Source organism: Schistocerca nitens, chromosome 8 (assembly GCF_023898315.1).
Source record: "Schistocerca nitens isolate TAMUIC-IGC-003100 chromosome 8, iqSchNite1.1, whole genome shotgun sequence".
NCBI classification, from domain to species: domain Eukaryota; kingdom Metazoa; phylum Arthropoda; class Insecta; order Orthoptera; family Acrididae; genus Schistocerca; species Schistocerca nitens.
Genome location: NC_064621.1, coordinates 298,110,449 through 298,122,971, shown reverse-complemented (window position 1 = coordinate 298,122,971; position 12,523 = coordinate 298,110,449). Strand labels below are relative to the sequence as shown.

Below are 12,523 nucleotides of genomic sequence, written 5' to 3'. Positions count from 1 at the left end.
CAACAGTCATCGGAAGAATTCAGGCGGGAGGGTGGAGCGTTGTGGTCTGGGGAATGTTATCGCCGCATTCCCTGGGCGATTCTGGAATGCACCATGGATCAATGAAAGTATGCATCTACGAAGAGTTTTCAATAAGTAATGTACCACATAATTTTTTTCTCGGCCAATTTAGGTTGAAAAAAGGGGAATTTATTGTGAGACATCGTGGAATATTTCAACTTCTGGTCCTATAGTTTCACGAAGTTCTGACAGGTGGTGGCGCTATACGTAGCCTTCGAAATGGCGTCTGGAACCAAGCAGAGAGCTGTCATTGAGTTTCTTTTGGCGGAAAATTACAGTATCGGCGATATTCATTGGCGCTTGCAGAATGTACGAGGGTGAGTCAAATGAAAACCTTAAATTTGTAATAACAAATCGAAATATCGCGCCGTTATCCTGTAAGTTGGTAAGCGTGCTACAAACAGCGTGCAGAATGGCCTGTAGCTGGCAGCATAGTTCAGATGCACACAAACAGTCGCAGTATCAGTATAAAGATGGCCGCCCCACTTGCGACTTGCACCAGGGAAGAACAGTGTTCTGTTATTCGGTTTTTGCGTAGTGAAGGTGTGAAACCTATTGAAATTCATCGACGAATGAAGGTTCAGTACGGTGATGCATGTCTGTCACAGCAGCAAGTCTACGAATGGAGCAGGAAGTTGGCTAATGGTGTGACTTCAGTGGAAGATGCTTCTCGTCCAGGTCAGGCACAATGAGTTGCGACTCCACAGAACATTGCAGCAGCTGAAGCCATAGTGAAGGAATACCGCCGAGTGACACTGAATGACGTTGCAGCATGTTTACAGATTAGTCACGGGTCAGCACACCACATTGTGCATGATGTGCTCCAGTTTCACAAAGTGTCTGGGTGCCACGGCAGCTGACTCCTGAAATTAGAGAACGACATGTTGATGGTTGTGAAGAACTTATTCGGCGCTTTGAACGAGAAGGTGATGGCTTCCGTGCAAGAATCGTTACTGGGGACGAAACCTGGGTTCACTTTCACCAATTGGAAACGAAGAGAGCGAGCAAGGAATGGGGCCATTCCTCATCACCAAAACCAAAGAAGTTTCTAACAGAACCATTAGCAGGGAAGGTTATGCTGACTCCCTTTTGGGACGAAAAAGGCGTCATTTTGGAGCATTACATGCATAGAGGGACCACTGTCACCAGTGCATCATACACAGATGTCCTAAAAAATCATCTGCTGCCTGCAATCAAATCAAAGCGATGTGGATTGCTGTCAGCAGGTGTCCTTTTGCAACATGACAATGCAAGGCCCCACACTGCCCATACAACAGTTGCAACAATCACAGATCTGCATTTTGAGTGTCTTCCTCATCCACCATACTCACCAGACCTTGCCCCAAGTGATTTCCATATGGTTGGACCACTCAGAGACGCGATGGGAGGAAAGAAGTTCCGTTCTGATGAAGAGGTACGCCACGCGGTGCACGAGTGGTTGTGCGGACTACCAAAAGAATCTTTTTCTAAAGGAATTTATGCACTTTGTAAGCGCTGGAGGACTTTCATTGAGCGTGGGGGAGATTACGTTGGAAAATGATACAGCTTTGTACCACTTCTGCACAATAAATAATATTTAAAAAAATATTTAAGGTTTTCATTTGACCTACCCTCGTATATGGAGACATGTCCGAAAAAAGATGGTGAGTCGTTGGGCGAGGCGCCTGTCATCATCGTAACAAGGTCGAGCAAATCTGTCCAGCCTCTTGCCCGCTGACTGGCCGCATACAGTTGTAACTTCCGTGATGTTGGAATGTGTGGGCACTCTCATCCGAGCGATCGTCGGATTACAGTCAAACACCTCGCTGCTCAACTGGACGTCTCTACTGTAGTGTTGACACACTCATCCACCAGTTGTACTCAGAAGTGTCTGCTCGCTGGGTTCCTCGCCGCCTAACAGACGATCATAATGAGCAAAGAAGGGCTGTCTGTGCGAGACTGCTTGCGCGTTACGAGACCGATAGTGGCAATTTTTTGCTGAACATCTTCACAGGCGATGAAACATGGGTTAATCACTTCGAACCAGAAACAAAATGGCAATCCACGGAATGGCGCCGGCCGCTGTGGCCGAGTGCTTCTAGGCGCTTCAGTCCAGAACCGCGCGACTGCTGTGGTCGCAGGTTCGAATCTTGCCTCAGTCATGGATGTGTACGATGTCCTTAGATTAGTTAGGTTTAAGTAGTTCTAAGTTTAGGGGACTGATGACCTCAGATGTTACGTCCCATAGTGCTCAGAGCGATTTGAACCATTTGACTGGACAGTGTACATTCGCGACACTAACAGTTGATGCTGCACGACTAGTTTGTGCGCGGCTGCGGTACTCACATGGCTAGCAAGGTGCTGACCGGCGGGAGGCGGGAGGGCGCGCCCTGGGGCCGCGTGTAGCACTGGTGCGGCTCGGCCCGCACCCCCACGACCAGCCCGTAGGCGCTGCCGTTGTACGGCGCCAGCGCGTCGCCCATCGCGCGCTCCACGTCGGCCGGCGAGCAGGAGGCGGGCACGCACACGGCCCAGCCCACGGTCGAGGCGCGCGGCACGAAGTGGCTCGGCTGCGACAGGCAGACTCTCACTTCACGTCCCACCAGTGCAGAACCCACACTCTACGTCTACGGGGTGGCCTGCGGGGAATGGACACTTTGGAGGTGGACTGGATACTAGACGATTACCGGTGTTCAGGTTGGTTTGTAGAACTAGGAATCTGGAGACACATGAGCAGACTTTCGGAAAGACTTCATCAACACAGTTCTGAAGACAGCAAAGACGGACAAGTGCGAGAACTACTGCAGAATCGTCTTTGCATCTCATGCACTCAACTCGCTGACATACTATACAAAAATTTCAGCTTGACAGCTTTACCCATCCCTGAGAAGAAGGGGTCATAACAGAGGACAATCCGGACAAAAAAAAAAAAAAAAAGTCTTCCAGACTGTAGCACCTAGAACCGCTCGGGGCTGTAAAGGGAGACCAACAGATGAATACACTAAGTAGATTCAGAAGGATGTAGGTTGCAGTAGGTACTGGGAGATAAAGAAGCTTGCGCAGGATAGAGTAGCATGGAGAGCTGCATCAAACCAGTCTCTGGAGTGAAGACCACAACAACAACAAATACAAATTAACCATTTTTGAATTTTTTCGTTACTTATATTACGAAACGTTGCACTAGCCAAATTTCATGATTCTAGATCAACGGGAAGTACCCTATTAGTTCTTATGAGTGCATTTGTGAGTATCAAAATATGTGACATAAATGACCATCTCTGTTGATTGCACTGACTTCGAAGCTAAATTTTTTACTCCGCCAAGAGACCATAGACCTTAGCGTTTGACGTAAATTTCAACTTGGTACCTTTACCCGTCTCTCAGAAAAAGGGATCTTAAGACACGGGCAGACAGATCGACAGACAGACAACAAATTGCAAAATAAATATTTTTTGTGTGATACAGTCCCAAATTAACAATTTTCGTGTTTTCTCCGTTACTTATGCCGTGAAAATTTGATTCTAGCCAAATTTCATGATTCTAGGTCAACGGGAAGTATCCTATAAGTTTTGATGAGTGAGTTTGCGAGTATCAAAGTATGCGATGTAAATGGCCGTATCTCTTGATCACATTGACTTACAAGATTAACTCTTTTACACCGTCAATGGTCTCTAGATCTTAGTATTTGATATAAATTTCAGCTCGATAAGTCTAATGTTGCTGAGAAAAAGGGGTCTTAATAGACAGACATACAGACGAAGTGAACCTATAACGGTTCCGTTTTTACCGATTGATGTACGGAACCCTAAAAATGAAAAAGGAAATTGAAGACCCGTTAGATGACGAACAGTTTGGATTTAGAAAAGGTGGTTCAAAATGGCTCTGAGCACTATAGGACTTAACATCTGTGGTCATCAGTCCCCTGGAACTTAGAACTACTTAAACCTAACTAACCTAAGGACATCACACACATCCATGCCCGAGGCAGGATTCGAACCTGCGACCGTGATTCTACTCTCTCGAGTATTTGCTGCACTAAATAATTATAAAAAGCGTTGTTATTAAGCTATTTTTAAACGTGTACAGGTGTTATAAATATAACATAAGTGTTGTTGAATTAGTGGAAGTGTTAGTGAAGTATAAAATAAGATTAAACGGGGTAAGAAGCGTATTTTTCTTCTCGCGCCTGTAGCACGAATCCTAGGCCTAATTTCACGCGCGCGAATCGTAAGTAAGCAGTGAATTAAACTTATAGATAAACGTTTCCAGTTGGTATAAATATAATATATGTGTTGTTACATTAGTGGAAGTGTTAGTGAAGTGTTAAAGAAGATTAAACGGGGTTTATTTTCCTTCTCGCGCCTATAGCACGGATTTTAGGCTTAATTTCACGCGCGCGTATCGTAAGTAAACAGTGAGTTATATGTAATCACCAGTTTTTTTATTCAGTACTCTTTCAATTTATTTATATCTGCCTGAATAGTTTCTAGGGTCCTTTGTTTACGTTTTAGTCACTACTTAAATCAGCTTATATGATTTCTGTTTTTACCATGAGTGAGAAGTGTGTGACATGCCGTAGGATCGTTAGTTCCGGGGTATGGTGTGATGGGTGCTGTAGTTTCTTTCATTGGAGCGAATGTAGTGGCGTGGGAAATGGGGACAGAAATGAGGCTCACCAGTGGTATTGTAGGATCTGCAGTAGAGATAGGAAAATACTGGAACAGGAAGGGAAAATTGCAGCTCTTCAAGCTGACCTAGACAAGGCAAGGGAGGATCTGAACAGGATAAAGAGGGAGAAGGGTGAACAGAGCTGGGAAGTGGCAACAGGTAATAGGGGGAACAGGCAAAGGAGAGCATCAGACAGCTTTGTCATAAATCTTGAAAATAGATTTGACCTGTTGCCTCAGTCAGAATCGGATGAGCCTCATGTAGCTGAAGCTGTAGAAAGGGCACAACAAGCTTTCAAGGACTTGAAAAAGGTAGGGAAATTTGTAAAGAGAAAGAAAGTTCTGTTGTTAGGTAGTTCCCATGGTAGAGGTGTTGGCCAACTACTGCAGGAAAATCTAGGTCCAGAGTACCAGGTCACAAACTTTTTCAAGCCTAGTGCAGATCTGGGTCAGGTAACAGAGGATGTAGGTGCTTTATGCAAGGATTTCACAAATGAGGATGCCGTGGTTTTAGTGGGTGGTCCGGGAAATAGCATTGGCAGAGACTCTGAATATTCCATAGAGAGTGACCTGGTGAAGATAGCGTCAGCAACGAAGTATACGAATATGGGATTTGTGTCTGTGTTGAGACGCCATGATCGGCCTCATTTGAACTCTTCCGTAGGGAGGGTGAACTTGGAGTTGGAGTGGCTGCTTAGGACGGATATAGGGTCCCATATTGGTTTGATTTCTGTGGATGCTATCGATAGGTCGGACTACACTAGGCATGGCCTTCACCTCAATAGGAAAGGGAAGAGAAAACTGTCTGGGTTGATTGCAGAAAACTTAAGGGGGGACACTGGCACAAGTGGTAAAATACCAGTGGTCACAGGTGTCAGAGGGATGCCTTTTTTAGGATAGGTAAGGGGGAAAGAAAACGAGTGTTAAGAGAGATTGGCAGACACACTCAGTTTGAGAAAACAGATGAACAGGAGTCAGATTTTATCATACAGCCTCCATTTAAACAGTGTTTAACAGAAAGTAATCAGAAACTGCCAGTTCATCTTCGCCAAAGCAGTTACAATCCCATTAGTATGCAGTATCAGTTATCTTTATTACACCAGAACATTCCGGGACTTAGAAATAAAGTTGATAAACTACTCATTTGTATCGATGAAATGAATTCATCTAACCAAATTGACATAATCTGCCTCTCTGAACATCAAGTGACCACTGATATAGATATGTTAGACATTTCAGGATTTAAGCTAGCTTCCTACTTCTGCAGAGTAGATATGGATGGAGGAGGAGTTGCCACCTTTAACAAAAACTGAAATAAATTCAAGAACATTGACATTAATAAATTCTGTTTAGAGCAGCATCTAGAAGCATGTGCAACAGAAGTAGAGTTCCATAACAGATCCTATATAATAATAACTATTTACCAAGCACCTGCAGGAAATTATAATCTATTCTTAGATCATCTAGAAGCTCTTTAGGGTTATTTAACAGGAAGAAACAAAGAAATTTTGATTGCTGGTGACTTAATTACAGATTTTCTAATGCAATCTTCCAGTAAACATTCACTGCAGTTAGTAATGTTGTCTTTCAATCTAACTCACACTGTAAACTTTCCAACTAGGATCACTAAATCCTCAAGGACAGCCATTGATAACATTTTTATAGACAAATCAAAGGAACAAAATCATATCATAAAACCTGTTATAAATGTAATATCAGATCATGACATGCAGCTCCTTGTTTTAGATGTAAATTCTAAGTAGATTATCAAGACTGCTAAATCTGAGTACAGGAGAGTAGTCAATCAACCAAAAATTGAGTGTTTTAGAAAACTGCTCAAAGATATGAACTGGAAAGATGTTTATAGTTCTCATGACATGAATGAAAAATAAAACACTTTCATGAACAATGTCAGTACCATGTTTGAAAACTGTTTTCCTCTAAAAGTTACTCAAATTAAACAGAAGTCTATAATAAAACCATGGATTACACAAGGAATAAAGCTTTCCTGTAAGACAAAAAGGTAAATGTATCTGTCGACCAAGAATAGCTCCAATGCTGATGATTTAGCTAAATACAAGGAATACTGTAAAACATAAAAAAAAATTCAGATGTCTAAACAAATGCACTACGAGAAGAAGATAACAATGTCAGGGAACAAAATAAAAACAATATGGGATATAGTGAAAGAGCAGACTGGTAGAACCAGAAAGGAACAGGAGCAAATAGCACTAAGGGTAGATGACACATTAGTAACTGATGGGCATAGTGTGGCAAATCTATTTAACAAGTACTTTATATCCGTTACTGATAGAATGGGATTGTCAGGATCAGTAAATAATGCCCTTGAATATCTGAAACTAGCCTTCACAAATAGTTTCAAGTACATGAATATATCACTCACTTCACCAAAAGAAATAACATCCATAATAAAATCTTTCAAAACAAAGCATTCTAGTGGGTACGATGAAATATCAACAAAGTTAATTAAGGCACGTTCTTGTGAGTTTAGTACAATTCTAAGTTACTCGTGTAACCAGTTAATTATAACTGGGACATTTCATAACTGGCTAAAATATGCAAATGTTAAGCCTCTATTCAAGAAAGGGGATAAAGAGATAACATCAAACTACAGACCGATTTCACTTTTGCCAGTATTCTCAAAATTTTTAGAAAAAGTAATGTACAGGCAGCTGCTCAACCATCTGACCACAAATAACATATTATCAAGAACACAGTTTGGATTTCTGAAGGGTTCTGTTATCGAGAAGGCTATTTACACCTACAGTGAAAATGTACTTAATTCATTAAATAACAAATTACAAGCAGCAGGTATTTTCTGTGATTTGTCAAAGGCATTTGATTGTGTGAACCACAACATCCTTTTAAATAAATTAGAATTCTATGGTGTCACGAGCAGTGCTGCAAAATAGTTCAAGTCATACCTCACTAACAGGAAACAAAGGGTGTCAGTGCAAGGGACTAGTGAATTAAGTCATCAGTCGTCATCAGAATGGGAAGAAATTACATGTGGTGTCCCACAAGGATCCATCTTAGGGCCATTGCTTTTTCTTGTGTACATTAATGATCTCTCATCAGTTACACTGCCAGAAGCAGAGTTCGTTTTGTTTGCAGATGACACAGGTATTGCAATAAATAGTATATCGAGTGTAGTTCTAGAAAGATCTGCTAATGATATTTTCATGGATATTAATAAATGGTTTAAAGCCAACTCACTGACATTAAACTTCGAAAAGACTCACTATATGCAATTTAGAGCCTGTAAGAGGTTTCCACCCAGCATATGCATAAAATACGAAGAAGAGCAGATAGAAGAGGTTGACAGTCTTAAATTCCTGGGATTACAACTTGATAATAAATTCAGTTGGGAAGAGCACACCACAGAACTGCAGAAACGCCTTAACAAATCTGTATTTGCAATTCGAGTGTTAGCAGACATAGGCGACATAAAAATGAAAAAGCTTGCATACTTTGCCTACTTTCATTCCATAATGTCATATGGTATAATATTTTGGGGTAACACTTCAAGTCAAACAAAAGTTTTCAGAGTCCAAAGCGTGTAATACGTATTATTTGTGGAGTAAATTCACGGACGTCCTGTAAAAACCTCTTCAAAGAACTGGGTATACTAACTACTGCCTCTCAGTATATTTACTCATTAATGAAATTTGTCCTAAATAATATATCTCTTTTTCCAACAAACAGCTCAGTTCATACATACAATACCAGGAATAAAAATGATCTGCACAAGGACTTAAAAGCACCTACTTTAGTTCAAAAAGGGGTCCTCTACTCAGGAACATTCATCTTCAATAATTTGCCAGTAAACATAAAAAATTTAGTTACAAATAAAGATCAGTTTAAAAGGAGCCTGAAAGACTTACTAGTGGCCAACTCCTTCTACTCCAATGACGCATTTTTTAATAGAAACAAATGATGTATTGTATATATTCATACTATTAGTATTGTTATTTCAGCTTTAAAAAAAAATTGACATGTTCCACATCCACGAGGATCTCCTCAGCACGGATCTATGGAACTTAAACTAATATAATCTAATCTAACCGTAGTGGTCACGCGGTTCCAGACTGAAGCGCCTAGAACCGTACGGCCACATAGGCCGGCAGAAAAGGTGGAGAATCTGTTCTGTCGTTGCACTTGACAACTGAAGCCAAACTTGAGAAAAATCAAGGCACGTTAATCTTATAGACCTAGAAGAAGCGTTAGATGATGTAAAATGGTGTAACATGTCTCTTTCAGAAAAATACTTGAAAGCTATAGGGAAAGAGCGGTAGTAGTCAATATATACAAGAAACAAGAGAAAATACAAGAATGAAGAGCAAGAACGAAGCGGTCGGATTAAAAGGCGTATAAGACAGGTACGGTCTTTCGTTCCTACTGTTCAGTCTACGCATCGAAGAAGCAGTGATGAAACTAAAAGAAAGATTAAGAAGCGTGATTAAAATACGCAATGAAAGAATGTCACTAATAAAGATTTGCTGATGACATTGGTATCCTCACTGAAAGGGAAGAATACTTGCAGGACCTGTTCAATTGAATGAAGTCTAATGAGCACACACAATGGATTTAGAGTAAACAGAAGAAAGGCGAAAGTACTGAGGAGTACTAGGAATGACATTAGCCATAAGCTTAACACCAAAACTGCGGACCATGAATTAGACGAGGTGCAGGAATTCTGCACCTTGGAAGCGAAATAACACGTGACAGACGAAGCCAAGAGGGCGTAAATAGCAGAATAGCACAGGCGAAGAGCGCATTCTTCGCCAAAAGAAGTTTATTAGTAGCAAACGTAAGCGTTCATTTGAAGAAGCAATGTTTGAGAATGTGAATTTGGAGCACAGCATTATACGAAAGTGAATTATGGATTGTGGGAAAATTGCGAAAGAAGAGAATTGAATCATCTGAGATGTGGTGCTACAGAAGGATTGGACTGATAAAGCTGGAAATGAGAAGGCTTTCCGCAGAATTGACAAAACAGAGGAAAACGTGAAAACATTGACAAGGGAAAGTGACAGAATGACAGGACATGTATCGAGACATTAAGCAATAGTTTCTATAGTACTAGAAGAAACACATTAGTAACTGATGGGCATAGTGTGGCAAATCTATTTAACAAGTACTTTATATCCGTTACTGATAGAATGGGACTTTCAGGATCAGTAAATAATGCCCTTGAATATCTGAAACTAGCCTTCATACTTGAAAGCTATAGGGAAGTACTTTTCTTGCAGCGTCTTCCACTGGAGTTCGTACAGCACCTCTGTAACGCTATCGTGTCGACTAAACGTGCCGCTGTAAGTTGGGTAATATCTATCTCTTCTAATAATCCAGCATGGAAAAGTCACAGTCAGCTGTCTTGAAAGCCACTTTCCGTGGAGGAATTATATTTCCTCTCCCAGTGAGCCTCATTCTGGACTCTGCTTTCGTGCAGTTAGTTTTATGTGGTTATTGCACTTACCTCGCTTCGGATGCGTAACCCGACGTGTTTTATGGTAGTTGTTGTTTCTAGTGATTTTCTGCTGTTAGTGTAATCGAACCTTTAGCCTATTTATGCACATTCCCTTCGGTTTATTTACTTTAGAGGTTAACTTCCAATCCATGAATCAAACATCAATCCCCTGCATGTCTTCTTCCATTTTCATACAGCCTTCTGCCATTGCAACCTTCCTACAGACAACTGATCGTCCGCAAATAGCCTCCTTATCCTCCACACATTTTATGCAGGGTGATTTTTCCCACCCTGTACAAATTGCAGTGATTGATCGACGAGAGTATACGGAACACAAGAGGTCTAATGAACTTATATCCGGAAATGCGTGGTTTCCATGCTAGAGACCATTTATTCAGTCATACTTCGTTACAGAGACTTCGGTCTAATATGCGCTGTACGATGCAGCCACAGCTAGAGCATGCATGGTTTCCTCCTAGAGAGTGGTACCGTTCCCCATACGTCGTGCCCTAGCGCCCTCTTCTGCCATAGTAATTGGTAATGTTCTGTCCGATTCACTTCCCTTGCTGACTCACCTTGTAGTGGATGTGATACAGCGTTGTACACACTGGTTCCGTATTCGAATCGAGAGCTTGCCGACATGGTGTTTACTTACGGAAAGGCAAATGGCAACGGACGGTGGGCAGAAGATTTGTATTGGAGACTCATCCTCGCCGACAACAGTCATAGCATTTGTTGTGTCGGCAGACTTGCCAACACTACGCACACTAATTGAAAGAGGCGGCCAAGATGCACGCGCTAACTCACGAAGGATGGAGTGAGGTCTGAAACAGGAGACTTAATCAATGCTATAAAGAAAATACGTAACTTCTGGACTACTTAACTTTTAATCCTTCCTTTGTATACATCGTTCTTGATGAGACATCTGGAGATTGTGGCGATACAAGTGCGACTCTTTAGATACAAGCTATCTAAGGCTAATGGCGCCTTGCTAGGTCGTAGACATGAACTTAGCTGAAGGCTATTCTACTGTCTCTCGGCAAATGAGAGCAAAGGCTTCGTCCGTATAGTCGCTAGCAACGTCGTCGTACAACTGGGGCGAGTTCTCGTACGTCTCTCGAGACCTGCCGTGTGGTGGCGCTCGGTCTGCGATCACACAGTGGCGACACGCGGGTCCGACATGTACTAATGGACCGCGGCCGATTTAAGCTACCACCTAGCAAGTGTGGTGTCTGGCTGTGACACCACAGCATTCAATGTTGGCAACAGTGTTTCGCCGTTGTCTGAGACAGGGTCGTTTCAGGAAGCAGGAAATTGTGAAGGACATACCCTAAATGTTCGGACACCAGACTTGGAGGAAAATGTGATTAACACTGTGGAAGGCGACTGCCGTTTCAGTACCAGGCTGTTGGCCCGCCAGTACAGGGTAAGCCAGATGACCGTATGGAACATTCTCCATGACAACTGTTACTATCCTTATCACGTACAGCGTGTGCAGGGCTTATTAGCTACAGACTTTCCACACCGGGAGCAGTTTTCTTCAGCAGGCAACCACGATTCCGGGATTTGTGTCAACCATCCTATTTATATATGAGGCCACCTTTACTCGGAGTGGTATCTTCAACTTTCGTAAGTCCGCAGTTCGTATTCTAGTGGCTAGCGTTGCTGCTCCTGGATCCCGGGGTCCCAGGTTCGATTCCCGGGCGGGTTGGGGATTTTCTCCGCCCGGGGACTGGGTGTCTGTGTCGTGCTCATCGCTTCATCATCATTCGTGAAAGTAAAGCTTGGGAATTTGTACGGTGTTGATAACAGCGCAGTTGAGCGCTCCACAAACCAATCATCATCACAACTTTCGTAACAGTTAACTGTGGGACAGTATGCAGAGCCCCGTGGTATGGTGACAGCGAATCATTAGCTTCGGTGCAGCCGGAATGTGTGGGCCGGGATAACTGGCGACCGTATTTTGGGACTAGTCTTCCTTCCACGTCGTCTAACAGGCCGGAACTACCGGCGTTTCTTGCGAGTGACTTGGCCTCCTCTGCTGGAAGAAGTGCCATTGAGGATTCGAAGGCTTATGCTGCTGCTACATGATGGTGGTCCAGCCCACTTCGCCGTTAACATCCGGACGCATCTCAGTTGTGTCTTCCCTGGTCGGTGCGATTTCTGTTTATTTGGCTATCGCAAAAGTATCGTGTGTGCAGAGCCCATTCCAGATGTGGAGACACTGGAGCAACGCATTCATGCCGCCTTCGACACTTCAGATGCAGCCTGATCGATGTGAACGTGTGAGACAGAACATGCTACAGCGCATACACGCATGCGTTGA

The 12,523-nt window shown here is 42.7% G+C and overlaps 1 protein-coding gene across 1 annotated transcript in view; it reads right to left on the bottom strand.

The window, feature by feature from the left end:
* The window catches only part of LOC126199031 (nose resistant to fluoxetine protein 6-like), a 323,399-nt gene that overhangs the window by 91,981 nt on the left and 218,895 nt on the right, over positions 1-12,523 (bottom strand). The window contains exon 5 of the mRNA XM_049935732.1: positions 2,386-2,609. Coding sequence (XP_049791689.1) covers positions 2,386-2,609 — 224 coding nt within the window. The remainder of the gene's footprint in view (positions 1-2,385; positions 2,610-12,523) is intronic.